Consider the following 17,610-nt stretch of genomic DNA (forward strand, 5'->3'; position numbering starts at 1 on the left):
CAATAACCATTACTACATGTGAGCACTGGTCAAAGTTTGTAACTTGTAGCCCCTCCCAAAGGGACTGTGGGGGAGTAAGTCGTCCCCAAAGACATAGTTAAAAGGTTTTTTGACTACGTTGAATAAAATGGCTATCTCAGGATTTCGATTCGTTTACTTTGGGAAAATAATTAGCGTGGGAGGGGTCCTAGGTGCCCTCCAATTTCTTCGGTCCCTTAAAAAGGGCACTAGAAATTTTCATTTCCATTAGAATGAACCTTTTCACAACATTCTAGGACCACTTAGTCAATATGATCACCCCTGGAAAAAAACAAAACAAAAACAAACAAACAAATAAACACGCATCTTTGATATGGCTTGTGGCAAAAAACACAAAATTCTACATTTTTGTAGATAAAAGCTTCTACAATGGAGTTTTCTGATACGTTGAATCTGATGGTGTGCTTTTTGTTAGGATTCTATTACTTTTAGGGGGTGTTTTTCCCCACTTTCTAAAATAAAGTAAATTTTCTCAGGCTCGTAGCTTTTGATGGGTAAGACTAAACCTGATGAAACTTATATATTTAAAATCAGCATTAAAATGCGATTCTTTTGATGTAGCTATTGGTATGAAACTTCCATTGTTTAGAGTTTTGGTTACTATTGAGCCGGGTCGGCCCTTACTACAGCTCGTTACAACGAACTGCTTGATATCATAACATAAAAAGAGAGGTTAAGGCCATCAGCGGCACAAAGAAACTTCTCCAAGGTTTAGGAGGGGCAAGTTTTAACAGGGGGCTTTTATTCCATATATATTTTAATTTTATTATGCTTTATTTTTTAATGCCCTTATCTAAGATTGATCCCTCTATTAGTCGGTTAAAGGTAAAGTTTTAAATTTTTTCCAAGTTAACCCAGAGTTGAAGAAACGCAAAAGGTAGTAAAATGTGAATAAGAAACTTTTCAAAGCACGATATAATCTTAGTAAAAAAAAGTAAGGGGTTGAAAGCGGGTACACCATATAGTTCATAATTTTTAAGGTTACTTCGTTTTTTTTTTCTTAGAAAAAACAACTATTTTCTTATTTCATTTTTATTACGCTTGACCATGCAGTTTACTGCATTTAAACAGTGCAAGGAGTTCGACAGTTTTTGCTATTTCCCAGTCAATTAAACTGACAAACTGGCAACAACTAATAAAAGTCCCAATACAACTCTAATTTGATAAAATAGAGAAATAAACGATTTTGTATTGTACGAGTCCGACTCGTAAAAAGTTTTTTTCCAACCCACTGAACAAAAATCAAGGATACGTAAGAATATATATATATATATGTATATATATTTATATATCAAACAATCAAATAAATCAATCAAAATGACTAACCGTTTTTTTCCGTTCGGTCATCGAATATTGTAGTTTGTATAATATCTTTAAGGGTATCCTCGGTCAAAGGAGAAGTATATTGCTTAAAAGGCACATTTGCATAAGTGTTATCCATCTCGTATCAAAAGTTAAACTACGAATAGTATATTTATTCAAAACTATTTATATTTGAAACATATCCGTCAACTCCGCCTTTAACTATGTGTTTCCGGCTTGAATTGATTTTGATATTAATTTATGGTATTTTAGTTCATATATGCCCACAGGGGATTATGTATTAGCATAGACGGAAAATATGTCAGGTCAAGGATACCAATTGAAGGCCCATAGAGCTTTTTCTTAATGCCTATATATCTGAAGATAGTGGCATTAAATTAGATTATTATACCCAAGTAAAACGTGATGTCAAAATAAAGTTGAAATTTAATTTTTTGAGTTTAACTATATGGGATAGACTATATTGAAGCCTACAAAAATTATCAAATCCTACAAATCCCTACAAAGGGACATATTTCATTTAGGGTGAAACAGGTCTACTGGTATTATTTGAAAAACGAACTGGAATTATTCCACATATGAAGGGTCCCCTTCATATGTTTTACGCTCAAGTTCGACTGTATACTAAAACTGAATCATGGGGGCTGTTTAATTTGAATAGGAAGTTTTTTGTTTTTTGTTATTGCTGATAGCCTTAGTTGAAAGAGAAGGGTATTGAGGGGGAGGCAACCCTTCTTATATGGAATAAATCTGCAAAAAATTGATATACAAATTTGTTTTTATTTTTCATGCTTGGTTCACATACATATAAACTTGCCGCTCTGGCTCCTTATAAACACATGTGGCAGCATATCTTCTCATTTTCCGGACTAGAAAATATAATAAAAGGTTTATTTGCGACAATAGAAAAAAAAGAAATTAAATTAACAACACTTCTTGAACACTAAGGTCTTTTTGTCTGCGCTGCAAGTTGTTGCTGTAGCCCGGTTTGATTCCTGGGTTTTATATTACCAGATTAACCCAGAAGCCACTGTGCAACCTTTTGACATACAAATTGAAAGTTTTAATCTTCTGGGTTATCAGAAGTTATTGCCAGTTTTTTGCCTCCCACTTCAAACTACCGGGATACAGCACAAACTAGAAATATCTTGACAAAAAGCTTAAACTTTTTCCATACAGTAGACTGCATAGGCAAGTTGAATTTTAATTAAGAAAAATTGAGTTTCTTAAAAAAAAAATTAATTTAATTGAAAAAAATTGTATGCCAAAAAAACGTCTAGAGCAGAATTGCAACTTATAACAAGTAGGAACTATTTGATACAAAAAGAGAGGGGGGCTACAAATTTCTCAAACCCTTTTTTTCCCACTAAAGTTTTATAGTTCTATAAAACGCTTTTTATTCTCATTTAACTTCAATTTAAACTTGAACAATTATTCTCAAATATTCGGGGCAAAGTTTAATCCGTCACTTTCACCCGTGCCCAATCCAATCCTAATTTGAATAATTAAGAAAATGCTTTAAGTGACTCATTAAAATTTTGAAATTCCAAGTTTTAATAATTTTGTAGGCTTCAATGTAGTGTGTCACAAAAAATTCAACCCGAAAAATTCAATTTCCACCTTCTTTTGCCATCACATTTAACTTGGTTACAATAATCGAACTTGATTTCAGTATCTTCAGATATATAGACATTAAGAAAAAGCACGTCCAGAAGTGCCGTTCTTGCCAAAGCGCTGGAGCCCCCCTAACTCCCCGAAAGAGAGTGGATCCAGTCCAGTTCTGAACGTGTAACCTTTGGAGATACCTTATTCGATTAAGTAATGAAAGTTCAACTCCTTTTTAAGAGTCAGAAGTGATTGGAGGGCTAATAAGCCATCTTTTTGTGACCTATTTTCCCAAAATATAATTTTTGTTCAAAATAGTCCAAAAACCTAGTAAGTACGCTTTATGGACTTAATCGCCTTCCCAGCCCGTGGAGAAAGGGATTTGATTTGCGCATGTTCCTTATTGCTGCTTTGATACTTCGTTTGCTTTGATCCTTAGTTTTACTGATTTACAGGGTAACTTTGATTTATTGGACAAGGGCTGTAGCTTATGTAAAATGTCTGTTGTTAATTTGATTCTTTCTTTTCTTTGATTAATAGAGGAAATTCCACAAAAAGAGTTTATCAAACATCTAAATTAAGCTAAAATTAGCAGAAATAAAGGTAAATAATCTTTCGAAGATAAAACTACCACAAATCACTGTCAATAAATCAATGGAACCCATAAAAAAACAGAATTTACAATAAAATGCCTAGTCAAACTCAAAGTAAGCAAGATTAGCTGAGTTATTGAGCAAAGTAAAGTTGATGACCCCCATTCTTTTTCAAGACAAGAAAATAATTTGTACTTTACTAAAAAAAAATGAACAAACAGATAACAATTGACCGTGGATTGTCAGTTTAATTTACATATACTGATTTTTATTCCATAAAGTATTAATTTTTTTTTTTTAAGTAAAATGAGCGAAAACATCTAAAATATATTTCGTTTTTTGTATAGTACCAAATACTGAACTTTATATTGCACTCTCTAGTCTTGAGAAGGCATTGGGGTTATCAGCCTTTTTACAAGTTATTACCGATTTACACCCTTTATACAATCCATATTAATCTACTGATATACGCCAACAATCCATATTAATCTACTGATGTACACCCTTTATACCTTAAATTGCAGCTTGGAGCAATATAAGGATTTTTCCTTGTAGAAGCTCCAGAGTTAATAACACATGACAGATAGTTGAATAAATACACTTGACTAGTGGTTTGATGTTGCTGATTCCGATTTGAGTGCTTCCCAGTTATACTTCCAATCTTTTTTTGACCATTCGTTGTCAAGATGGTTCTTAAAGCTGTCTGTGGTTTGGGCAGCAATGGTATCTGGCAGTAATTTGTTCCAGAGGTTGGCAACACGGTTGGTAAGAAAATGAGCGCGTTGCCGCTTTGAAGAGAAATGCTTGGATAACTTCAAGTTATGTCCCCTTGTACGAGAATCCTGAGACGCCAGAGGAAGAAGACCAGGAACTGCCTTTGTATTAATAAGTTTATGAACCATAATGGCATCACCCCGTCTTCTTCTATAAACCAGAGTTCGGAGTTTCAGCTTGCAGAGCCTTGTAGGGTAAGGGAGCTAATGCAGTCCACTCACCATCTTAGTAGCTCTTTTCTGGACATCTTCAAGAATTTTAGCATCCTTTTTGAAAAAGGGGGATGCAAGGACCATGCCTGTCTCAAGCCTCGGCCGAACAAGTCCTTTATACAAAAGGCTCAGAATTTTAGGAGAACGGGAGGAAATGGTTCTTTTTTTGAGCCCTAGTGATGAGTTAGCTGATGCTGCTGCCTTCTTTGCGTGACTGCTAAATTTAAGATCATTGTCAACAATTGATCCTAGGTCACGTTCCTCCAATACTGGAGAAAGGAGCTGACCGTAAAGAGAGTATGTTGTATTGATATTCCTGTGCCCAAAGTGTAAAACATGACATTGTGATACATTGAAAGTGAGTAGCCAAGATTTCGCCCACACGCTAAGGAGATCAAGGTCATTTTGAAGTTGGGAAGTATCTTCAAGAGTGCTAGCTGGACCAATTACTTTGGAATCATCAGCATATAACGTCATCCTGCTTTTAAGTGCTAGAAGAGCATCATTTATGAAAATATTGAACATGGTGTGGACAAGAACACTACCCTGTGGAACCCCACTGATAACATTCTGAGAGGAGGATAGAATAGGATTGCCATCTTCATCAAACAGTCTTACATGCTGAACACGATTCCTCAAGAAATCCAGAATCCATTTAAGAATTTTTTCCTCCAAACCAATAGATTGTAGCTTAAGCTCAAGTCTCCCATGACAAACTTTGTCAAATACTTTTGAAAAATCAAGGAGGATCATGTCAACATGGACTCCCAACTCCAGTAGTTTTGTAATATAGTCTTATGACTCAAGCAGATTAGTTTCAACTGATCTGTTGCATCGGAAACCATGTTGAGAGCTGTTAAGAAGATGATTCCGATCAAGATGCTCAATAACTGCTTTGTTGACAATACGTTCAAGAAGCTTAACAACAACAGAGGTAATACTAATAGGCCGGTAATTTTCCACAGAATCTTTCCTTCCCTTTTTGTGAATGGGGGTAATATATGCCACTTTCCACTCAGCAGGAAGCTTTGAGCTATCAAGAGATAGTCTAATGTTTTGAGAGTGGGTATACTAATTCTGTTCTCCACTCATGCAAGAGACGCGGGTGGAGGCCATCTGGCCCTACAGATTTATTTACATCCAACGAAGCTAGCTGTTTCATAACAGACTCCTCAGTCAGCTCAAGAGGTGGCATTGGTTGAGTAACAATATATGAGGGGGGAGCCGGGAGATTGCCAGCAGTTTCTGACGTAAAAGCCGATGCAAATTGGTTATTTAGGATCTTGGCTTTAATAGCTGGGTCTGAAACTGTCTGACCATGATGAGTCAAATCAGGGACAGAGTGCCTATTTCGACATTTAACAGAAGCATACTGCCAAAACAGCTTGGGATTATTTTTTATATTTTCAGCTAACCTTTCTTCATGTCTCTTCTTCAGTTGTTTGATGGAATTGGTGACCTCATTCCGTGCCTTTTGATACTTCTGATAGTTTGCATCTGTTTTCTTTTTTTTGAAGTGTTTCCAGGTTTGATTCTTCCTGTTCAGTAGTTTGCTAGTTAAACAAGTCATGAAGGGTAGTGTTTTTGCCAGTCTCCTCCAAAATGTTCTAGTGTGAGCTTTTTCAAAAACTAGCAATACAGCTTTGAATTTCTGCCAAGATTCTTCGATATCTGAAGTGAATATGGTATCCCAATCAAAGTCAGCAAGTCTCTCAGAGATACGCCCGTAATCAATAACTTTGTGTTGTTTAGGAAGTGGTTGAGTAGTAGACAAGCGCAATTCTGTGAGGATAGCAGCATGATCACTGTTACCAATAGGGGCAAGAAATTCATTTTTAGTCCACAAATCTGGATTATTAAGAATAACTAGGTCCAGTATGTTGGGTGTTGACCATCTCTATACCGTGTAAGTTGGTCAACAGTTTGGAACAGCGAATGTTCAGACAGACAAGTAAGAAATGGAGATTCCTGTTCTTTGGATGAAAAACCAGAACCATCAACCCAATCATAATCGGGAAAATTGAAGTCTCCAAGAATCACCACATGTTGGTTGCAAGAGTCTTTGATAATATCAGAAATGATATTAGCAAGATACTGTTCTGATTCAAGGCAAGAGGGAGTATTAGGACTACGATAAACCACTCCGAAAACCATTGTAGAATTACCACACTGCAGTCTAACCCAGACGTTCTCAACCCAAACACAGCAATGGGAAGAAGGAATCAAAGTGCTTACCTTGAAACTGCCTTTTACATATATTCTAACACCTCTCCTGCAATTATTACCGATTTACGCCCTTTATACAATCCATATTAATCTACTGATATACGCCAACAATCCATATTAATCTACTGATATACACCCTTTATACAACTCATATAATCTTAACACTTTTTGATTCAGTTTAAAACTCCCATCAACAATTTATGAAAGGTTCACTTTGTGAGGGTTCTTGGGGTAGAGGGGTTGTCACCCTCAAAGACATAATTTCTAGGCCTTTCAATTACGCTGAACAAATTGCCCATATACAACTTTTGATCGGATGTGTTTGGGGAAATGACTGGTACAGGCTACTTGCAATCCAATCACATTTGACTGTTAAATAGATCCCTAGAATTTGTAATTTCTGATCGAGTTAACCCCTTTTAAAATTTTTACGACAACGTCCTGGTCTAAAATAAAAAAACACATAAGTAAATAATGTAGTTTACCCACTTCGCTCTTTACATAGGCAGCACTATTGCGCTGCCTATGATACTTTGTTACTTTTATCAACTATTGTTTATACTTTGATTAAAAAAAAAAAATGATTTTGAAATTCGGAACTTGTAAAACACTTGAAACTTTGGCAGTCAAAAACGAGCAGAACCTAGAATTTGATCTACAATGAAATCAATTACTAAGTCTCATTAGTTGAAAAAAAAAATTCACTGCAATTTGTGTTTTATTTTCAATATTGTATTCAGTACGAAAGAGAACATTTGTAATATAGTTCGTTTTCAGTTTAGTGCCAATAATGCAATAGGCTGTATGGTTCTACTTTTAGGGAAGGGCACAGTTACCAAATTCTTTTTGTTGCGAATTTTGTTCGTTTTAAGCTTTTTTTCTATATCAAAGTAAGTTTTTTCGTTTTAAGATTTATTAGGTTTAATTTATTTTTTATAGTAACACATTTCCTGTTTATGTTAAGATTCATTTGTATATTCAATTTAGATTTTAGTCGTTTCTTATTTATATATTCATTTATATGGTGACACTTGTCTGATTGTTTGCTGTGATTGCTTATTTGTTTTCTCTTCGTTTGGGGTTTCATTATTCTGTCTGGTTGTTTCAAGTTCGAATTGTTATAGGCTTTTATTATGATGGTCTTAATTTTAATATAGCCTTTTCGAGAAAGATAGATTTGTATATAATAGCATAAAATGTATATAGAGGGTTGGATGAATCAATGACTCAAGACAAACTTTAAATAAAGGAACATATTTGGGCATAAAAGTCTTAAGGTTAGTGTGAGCCCGACAGGGCTGTACACAAGATTTTTTTCAAGGGGGAGAGGGGATGTACAAAAGTATTTTTGCACGTGGTGGTGGTATAGCTAAGAAAAAACTTATAAAAAATTTATTTACACTCATTTTTGATACAATGGGGGGGGGGGTCAAACACCCTAGATTAGGTATGTATGTCATTCTCATCTCGGCAAGGTTTTCAAACTCAGCTTGTTATGGACAACATCTTGTATAAATTTCTCAATGAACAAACGTGAAAGGACGATAAGAATTGTCACCGGAAAATATTCTGAAAAAAAAAAATAGTAAAAAAAAGGATAAAAGAGCTAACAATACATATATGACTTACTGATCTCTAAACTAAGATACGATTGTAAAATATCAGTGGCAATATCTTTTTTGACAGCAATTTTTCGATTCAATTTGACCAAGCGTAACAAAAATTTAAGAGTCTCCGAAATACATTTTTTTAATGTAGTAAAATCTATGCTATTTGGAATGTAATAAAAATCTAATAATTAGAAAATGATAATCATGAAATAAAACTTTGCCAGCGCACGACGGTGATTCTAAAAATATTGGAAAAACGTTTGTAAAATTACCTATTTATTCGCCATTGATGCCTTACACTAAGTGAAAGCTGAATTTATAAGCGGTATTTTAAAGGGTCTGTTCCATCCTCAACTTTTACGATAATGCTTTTATTTTCTTAAGGTAGAGCTGCAACGAAGAGCAAAACTTTAGCGTAAAGAGTGAGGCGTTGAGGATGGGAGAGCCCCTTTCATATACGGAATAATTTGTGGTTGAAAGGGGCTGTCTCATACCCCTTATTTATGGTTTTAAAAAGTAGAGTTATGACAAAGAGTAAAACTTTAGCGTAAAGAGTGAGGCGTTGAGGATGGGACCACCCCTTTCATATACGGAATAATTTCTGGTCGTTTTAAGTTTTAATGTCACTCCTTACTTTCAGTTAAATCAAACTTGTCTTTTACTTAATTTCGGAGCGTTTTTCAACTAATACAGGTTCGAATTTGGCTCACCTTTACATAAAAAATAAAAACAAATTTGTATATCAATTTTTTGCAGATTTATTCCATATAAGAAGGGTTGCCTCCCCCTCAATACCCTTCTCTTTCAGCTAAGGCTATCAGCAATAAAAAAAAACTTCCTATTCAAATTAAACAGCCCCCATGATTCGGTTTTAGTATACAGTCGAACTTGAGCGTAAAACGTAAGGAGAGGGGACCCTTCATATATGGAATAATTCCAGTTCGTTTTTCAAATAATACCGGTAAACCTGTTTCACCCTAAATGAAATATATCCCTTTCCCTCATGGAAAACTCCTCCCTGGAAATTTCATACAACGTAAAGTGTATCCTCTCCCCCCATCAAATTTTCTCCGAGAGTTCTATGCTCGTTAAGAATTCCCCTCCCTGTAAAATGGATGGCGGACGATTCAGCCTGAACAATTCTCCTTAACGTTCTTTCATTTGAATAAGACTTTAATCTCTAATCGGCCTCTCAATCACTCTATAAAAGCTCCCTTCCATAGAAATTGTTTTTCAGAAAAGCAAACACGCGGAAAAAAGCCCCTTGATAATTCTCCTGGAACATCTCCACATGAAAAATTTGGCAACGAGAATATAAGACAATCAGAAATAATTTCGTACAGAAATTCTGTCAAATCCTGCCAGCGCAAAATTTTCCCTGTAATATTCATCCTCCAGAAATTTCCCTCCCCAAGGAAGATTCTCCCTTGTCATTTTCAAACAGTTCGTTGGAACTAGGAACGAACTGTAGTAAGGAGCGACCCGGCTCAATAGTATACGAAACTCTAAAACGCGGAATTCTGGTAATAATAAATACATCAAAAGAATCGGATTTTTATGCTGATTTTAAGCACATACATTTCATCAAATTTAGTCTTACTCATCAAAAGTAACGAGCCTGAGAAAATTGCCCTATTTTGGAAAATAGGGGGAAACACCCCCTAAAAGTCATAGAATCTTATCGAAAATCACACTATCGCATTTAGTGTATCAGAAAACCCTAATATAATAGTTTTAAGCTCCTATTTACAAAAATGTGGAACTTCACGTTTTTTGGCAGAGGGTCTTGGAGTGTCACAAGATGGACCATTGTAACGAAACTGAAAAGTTCTAGTGCTCTTTTTAAGTGACCAAATAAATTGGAGGGCACCTAGGCCCCCACCCACGCTCATTTTTCTCGAAGTTAGTGGATCAAAATTTTGAGATAGTCATTTTGTTCAGCATAGTCAAAACATATAATTTCTATTTCTTTGGGGATGACTTACTCCCCCACAGTCCCTAGGGGAGGGGCTGCAAGTTATAAATTTCGACCCGTGTTTACATAGGTTTTCGGTTAGAAGACAAGCGATGCCTGTCAATACTATCACTACTACCTCTGCTAATAATATCTTCCACCTACTACATGTACCTACGTACATCTGCAAAAGTTTTGGAACGTCTTACCATTAAACTTAACATAATTTTTAATTAACTGAAAAAAATTTAAAAGAATATGCACTGCTAGTTTAACATACACATGCTGATATTTATTCCTTAAAACCCTATTTCATTTTTGATCTATTGAATTTATAATAGTGAAAACATAAAAGAAATCAGTAAAAATGTAAATTATGTTCTAGCCTTTAGAAAGCAGAGGGTTCTTTGAGCCCTACTCATGTCAATTTCTGCTCGTCTTGAGTTTTGCCCAATTATATGCTGTAATTTCTGTTCACGTTGGGTTTACGCTATTATTATATAAACGCACTAAGTCTTATTTTATTTTTTAAGTGTTTCTTTTTTATCATTTGGAAAGTTAAATTCACCATTTAGGTTAAGGATGCTTTCTTATCCTCTTTTGAAAGTTTTCAAACAAGAAAATAGTCTTGGACCAAAGAATTTTAGAGAGCAAATAAGCTTTGAAAAGCATGGCAAAAACTTGGCAAGAGCAAACGTTCTGAATAAGAAAATATAAGAAATTTTTGGGACTTGTTGATGTAAGAACTATTTGATGCATAAGGAGAGGGGAACTATTGATTTTTCAAACCCTGACTTTTCCCGCTAAAGTTTTATAGTTCTTTAAACAAGTTTCTTATTCTCATTTAACTACATTTTTGCGTTTGAACAATAATTCTCAAATATTCGGGGCAAAATGTAACCCGTTATTTTCACCCGTGTATGAGAAGGCTTAATCTTAATTGGAGGGATTAAGTAAAAGCTCTTTTTTAAATTTTGAAATTCAAAGTTTGGATAATTTTTGTAGGCTTCAATATAGTCCATCCCATATAGTTAAACCCAAAAAATTAAATTTCAACTTTATTTTGACATCACGTTTTACTTGGGTACAATAATCTAATTTGATGCCAGTATCTTCAGATATATAGGCATTAAGAAAAAGCTCTATGGGCCTTCAATTGGTATCCTTGACCTGACATATTTTCCGTCTATGCTAACACATAATCCCCTTTGGGCATATATGAACTAAAATACCATAAATTAATATCAAAATCAATCCAAGCCGGAAACACCTAATTAAAGGCGGAGTTGACGGATATGTTTCAAATATAAATAGTTTTTGAATAAATATACTATTCGTATTTTAACTTTTGATACAAGATGGATAACACTTATGCAAATGTGCTTTTTAAGCAATATACTTCGCCTTTGACCGAAGCAATTATTTGATTGTTTGATATATATATATATATATATATATATATATATATATATATATATATATATATATATATATATATATATATATATATATATATATATATATATATATCATGAAAAGAGAAATCACCAATGCTACAGCACAAAAAAAAAAAAAAAAAAAAAAAAAAAAAAAAAAAAAAAAAAAAAAAAAAAAAAAAGACAGAAGGAGAAAAGGAAGAATATATATATATATATATATATATATATATATATATATATATATATATATATATTCTTACGTATCCTTGATTATTGTTCAGTGAGTTGGAAAAAACTTTTTACGAGTCGGACTCGTACAATAAAAAATAATTTATTTCTCTGTTTTATCAAATTAGACTTGCATCGGGACTTTTATTAGTTGTTGCCAGTTTGTCAGTTTAATTGACTGGGAAATAGCAAAAACTCTCGAACTCCTTGCACTGTTTAAATGCAGTAAACTGCATGGTCAAGCCGCTGTACCTGTGAAAGCGGGTGGTGTACCCGCTTTCAACCCCTTACTTTTTTTTTACTAAGATTATATCGTGCTTTGAAAAGTTTCTTATTCACATTTTACTACCTTTTGCGTTTCTTCAACTCTGAGTTAACTTGGAAAAAATTTAAAACTTTACCTTTAACCAACTAATAGAGGGATCAATCTTAGATGATGGCATTAAAAAATAAAGCATTTTACAATTAAAATATATGTGGAATAAAAAATCCCTGTTAAAACTTGCCCCTCCTAAACCTTGGAGCAGTTTCTTTGCGCCGCTGATGGCCTTAACCTGTCTTTTTATGTTATGATATCAAGCAGTTCGTTGTAACGAGCTGTAGTAAGGGGTGACCCGGCTCAATAGTAACCAAAACTCTAAACAATGGAAGTTTCATACCAATAGCTACATCAAAAGAATTGCATTTTAATGCTGATTTTAGATATATAAGTTTCATCAGGTTTAGTCCTACCCATCAAAAGCTACGAGCCTGAGAAAATTTACCTTATTTTAGAAAGTGGGGGAAAACACCCCCTAAAAGTCATAGAATCCTAACAAAAAGCACACCATCAGATTCAACGTATCAGAAAACTCCATTGTAGAGGCTTCTATCTACAAAAATGTGGAATTTTGTGTTTTTTGCCACAAGCCAGATCACATATGCGTGTTTATTTGTTTGTTTGTTTTTGTTTTTTTTCCAGGGGTGATTATATCGACCAAGCGGTCCTAGAACGTTGTGAAAAGGTTCATTCTAACGGAAATGAAAATTTCTAGTGCCCTTTTTAAGGGACCAAAAAATTGGAGGGCACCTAGGCCCCCTCCCACGCTAATTATTTTCCCAAAGTCTACGAATCAAAATCCTGAGATAGCCATTTTATTCAACGTAGTCAAAAAACCTTATAACTATGTCTTTGGGGACGACTTACTCCCCCACAGTCCCTCTGGGAGGGGTTACAAGTTACAAACTTTGACGATTGCTCACATATAGCAATGGTTATTGGGAAGTGTACAGACGTTTTCAGGGGGATTTTTCGGTTAGGGGGGAGGGCTGAGAAGTGGGGTATATGTTGGGGGAACTTTCCATCGAGAAATATGTCATGGGGGAAGAAAACTTTTGCGAAGGGAGTGCAGGATTTTCTAGCACTATTTAAAAAAAACAATGAAAAAATAAATATGAAAGTTTTTTAAACTGGAATTAAGGAGCAGCATTAAAACTTAAAACGAACATAAATTATTACGCATATGAGGGGCTAACCTCCTCCTAATACCTCGCTCTTTACGCTAAAGTTTTTTTTAGTAATTTCAACTATTTATTCTACGGCTTTTGTGATTCAGAGGTCATTCTTAATGAATTGGGACAAAATTTAAGCTTTAGTGTAAAGAGCGAGGTACTGACGAGGGGGTGAACTCCCTCATATATGTAATAAAAATATAAGAATGCAAAAGTTCGTTACGTAAGCTAATTTATAAGTTATGTATAACTTTTACTAATAAAAACATTCTTAACAAATTAAAAGTTCTAGTTGCCTTTTTAAGTAACCATAAACGGAGGGCAATTAGGCTTCCTCCCCTGCTCCTTTGTTTCTCAAAATCATTCGATCAAAACTATGAGACAGCCATTTAGCCAAAAACGATATATATATGCAAGTTTCGTTTTAATTATTCCTCTGTGGAGAGCCAAAATCAAAACATGCATTAATTCAAAAGCGTTCAGAAATTAAATAAATAAATAAAAAAGTTTTTTTTAACTGAAAGTGAGGAGCGACATTAAAACTTAAAACGAACAGAAATTACTTCGTATATGAAAGGGGCTGCTTTCTCACCAACGCCCAGCTCTTTACGCTAAAGTTTGACTTTTTCTCTCAACACTTCTTTTTAAAACAGTAAAAAACTTTTGCATAAAGAGCGGAGCGTTGGTCTTAACGCTCAACGCTCTTAACGTTAAAGTCTTTATTATTTTGAAGAGTAAATTCGTGACATACAGGCAAACTTTAGCGTACAGTTTATTTTTAATTCTTAGGATTAAATATAAAAAAAGTCATTTTAAATGAAAGTAAGCTGTGTTATTAAGACTTAACACGAGCAAAAATTATATCGTATATGAAATAGGATATCCCCTCCTCAACGCCCCCCTCTTAATGTTAATATTTTTATCATTTTGAAAAGTAATTTCGTGACATACAGTCAAACTTTAGCGTAAAGAGCGCAGCATTAAGGGGGTACTGCCCCTTTCATATACGGAATAATTTCTGTACGTTTTAGGTTTTAATGTCGGTCCTTACTTTCACTTAAAATCAACATGGTTTTCTTTATTCAATCTCTGAACGTTTTTATATTAATGCAGGTTTGGAATTTGGCTTACCGTACTTGAATAGTTTAATTAAATTTGAACATTAATTATATATTTTTTAAAACTAATATTAACCCAAGTTTGATTTTTGTTTAAGCTGTTTAAGAAAGAACTTCTGAGTCACAAAGTCTATTTAATTTGAATAATAGAATATACAATAAGTTAAAACAGAAATTTTAGCTTAAGAGTGAGCTACTAAGGAGAGGCAGCCCATCTCATATACGTAATGTTTTCTGTTCGTTTTTAATGTTGCTTCTTAGTTTCAACAGTAAAACTTGTTTTTATTTAATTGCTAATCACTTTTTGAATAATGTCAGGAGATCCAGCTCATTTTTCATGGATAATTCCCTCCCCCAATAAAAATTTCTCCATAGAAAAATTCTCCCACGTAACTTAAATTAGCTTAAACAAATATAACTTGAATAACTTAAACAAAATATTGCTTATATCGGATTTTATTTTAAACAACTCAAACTTTAGCATAATGAGCGAGGTATTGACGAGGGGGAAAACTCCCTCAAATAACTAATATGAGGGGTTCTCCCCCTCGTCAATACCTTGCTCTGTACTCTAAAGCTCGAATTTTGATCCAATTCTTTAAGAATGACCCATGAATCACAAATGTTGTTTAATTAGAATAAATAGCTCTTTGGAAATTAGTAAAAGACCGCTCTACCATAGACCAGATTTTCGTCACTCGGCGAATGATGGAGAAGTATACGATATCGAGTTCGCGAAAGATCTGCTACTACTCTTCATTGATTTCAAGCAGGCTTTTTACCTGATGTGGTGAGATGGATTATGGCACATCCTTCTGCACTGAAAACATAGTCCCTGATAAGAACCATATATTCACATTTCGTCAGCCAAGTCCAAACGCCCGAGGGATTGACAGAGGGGTTTCTGACGTCGGCGGGCGTTCTTTAAGGTTGTCTCTTGTCACCCCACCTCTTTAGCATATTCCTCAACGCAGCGCTATCATTTGCCAAGACTATTGACGGTGTAGAAATTGAAGCGAAGCTTATCGATAAATTATCGATAAATCCCCGCATCATCATGGACCGGGTGAAAAGCCAACAAATCCACTGGCTTGGCCATATCCAGCGAACGTCGGCCAGCCAGCTCCCAAAAATCACATTCGAAGGACGGGTTCAAGGCACGCGCCCCGGAGGCAAACCTCGTAAGAGACAGACCGACAACTTCCCGGCCAATGACCTACCCCAGCTACTTCGTCTAGTGCCAGATAAATCGAAGTACCGTCGCCACATTCATCATTTGTTCAGAAGAGAAGAAGCCCCACAACAGCCACAAAGGCCGGACGAGACTTAAGTCAAGTAAGTCAATGGGCTAAGATCATATTTTTCCGCCCTTCCCCCCCCCCCCGAAGACTGTACAGGATTAAGTTAACCTCAAAAACATAGCTATTAGATATTTCGACTGTGCTGAACAAAATGGCTATCTCAAAGTTCTGATCCGGTGACTTCGGTATAAAAGAGCCCGGGAGGGGTCCTAGTTGTCGGCCGAATTTTTCGACATTTAAAATGGCACTAGAACTTTTAATTTTCGTTTGAATAAGCCCTTATGTGAAATTTCAGGAATACTTGATCGATACAATTTCCCCTCGAAAAACAGACAACAAATAAACTTGCAGTTGTGATCTTTTTTCCGGCAAAAATACAAAATTCCACATTTGTGCAAATAGGAGCTTGAAACCTCTATAGTGTGGTCCTCTGATACGCTGAATCTAATGGTGTGATTTTCATTAAGATATTATGACTTTTAGAGAGTATCCCGTTTCTTTAAAAAATAAGATAGATAACACATACTATATATATATATATTGTTTATTTCACTAGAGAATAAGTTTTACAAATTTTTTGACAGAATTATTTTTAAATGACATTTATTTTATTGATTTTTTGTAGGGAAGGAAATCCCTTCCAAAAGGTTTCGCACCCATTATACAGAAAAGCAACTGTTTGAGCTTGAAGCGGAGTTCAAGAAGAATATTTACATCAGTAAAAATCGAAGAATGGAATTGTCACATTCTATCCAAGTTAGTGAGCGAAAGATAGCAATTTGGTTCCAGAATCAACGATCAAAATTAAAAAAGAATCAACAGACTTTAAAACCCTCAGAAAAAGTTACTATTAACGGAAGTACATCGTATCAACCAAGCACACAGTATGTCAACAATTTTATATTCCCTTTTTCTGTGCCAACTAATTTACCAGCCCCTATGACAAACACAATCCCCGAGTCAGTGAACCAAGTGAAAAATTGTGCATTTGATGCTTTTAGTCCTTCAAGTATAGGTTTTCCTTTGACAAGAACATCAAGTGACCAAGTAAACCAATCTACTCATAATCCTTACAATTTCTTATATCCATCATCTCCACCCACAGGCATTTCTGTCCTTACGGAAAGCAATACAACTTGGATGGAAAAAAATGTGGTGATTGCAAGCCATCAGTGTCAGTGGCCTAATTCTGAAATCAATTTAAATGAACAATCCTATTTCTACAACAATTTCTTTCCCGAGCAGCCCAACTGTAGCTTTTATTAGCTTTGACCTGTACTTGTTCTGAGGTATGGTGACGTAGTTTTACTAATACTCTATATATGTTTATAGTTTTTGATTGTTTTTTTTTTAATATATTTGACGATATTTTGTAAAATTTTGCAAGAAGTGAATGTGAATCTTTTTAAAATAATTAAATTATTTTTTATATACCAGACTGCTTGTTTCCCTTCTAATTTAACATACAGAAGTTGTTGTTTTTAAAATTTTAATTGAAAATAATTTAACATTTGTATATGTATGTATATATATATATATATATATATATATATATATATATATATATATATATATATATATAATTTTTATTTTTATATAATTTTTAAATGGTTTTCAATTAAAATATAAAAATTGGATCAATATGCATTGAAATTACCAATACTTGGAAAATAGACAATTGTGGCCAAAGGAGTGAC

General features: G+C 34.5%; 2 protein-coding genes across 2 annotated transcripts; one reads left to right on the forward strand and one right to left on the reverse strand.

Moving 5' to 3' along the window:
* Positions 1-4,537: 4,537 nt before the first annotated feature.
* On the reverse strand, positions 4,538-5,299 carry LOC136041376 (uncharacterized). Its single transcript, XM_065726031.1, has one exon. The coding sequence runs from the start codon at positions 5,297-5,299 to the stop codon at positions 4,538-4,540; it is 762 nt and encodes a 253-aa protein (XP_065582103.1).
* Positions 5,300-16,645: 11,346 nt separating this feature from the next.
* On the forward strand, positions 16,646-17,179 carry LOC136041377 (uncharacterized). The gene has a single exon (XM_065726032.1). The coding sequence runs from the start codon at positions 16,646-16,648 to the stop codon at positions 17,177-17,179; it is 534 nt and encodes a 177-aa protein (XP_065582104.1).
* Positions 17,180-17,610: the final 431 nt, after the last annotated feature.

Source organism: Artemia franciscana, unplaced genomic scaffold, assembly GCF_032884065.1.
Source record: "Artemia franciscana unplaced genomic scaffold, ASM3288406v1 PGA_scaffold_171, whole genome shotgun sequence".
NCBI lineage: Eukaryota > Metazoa > Arthropoda > Branchiopoda > Anostraca > Artemiidae > Artemia > Artemia franciscana.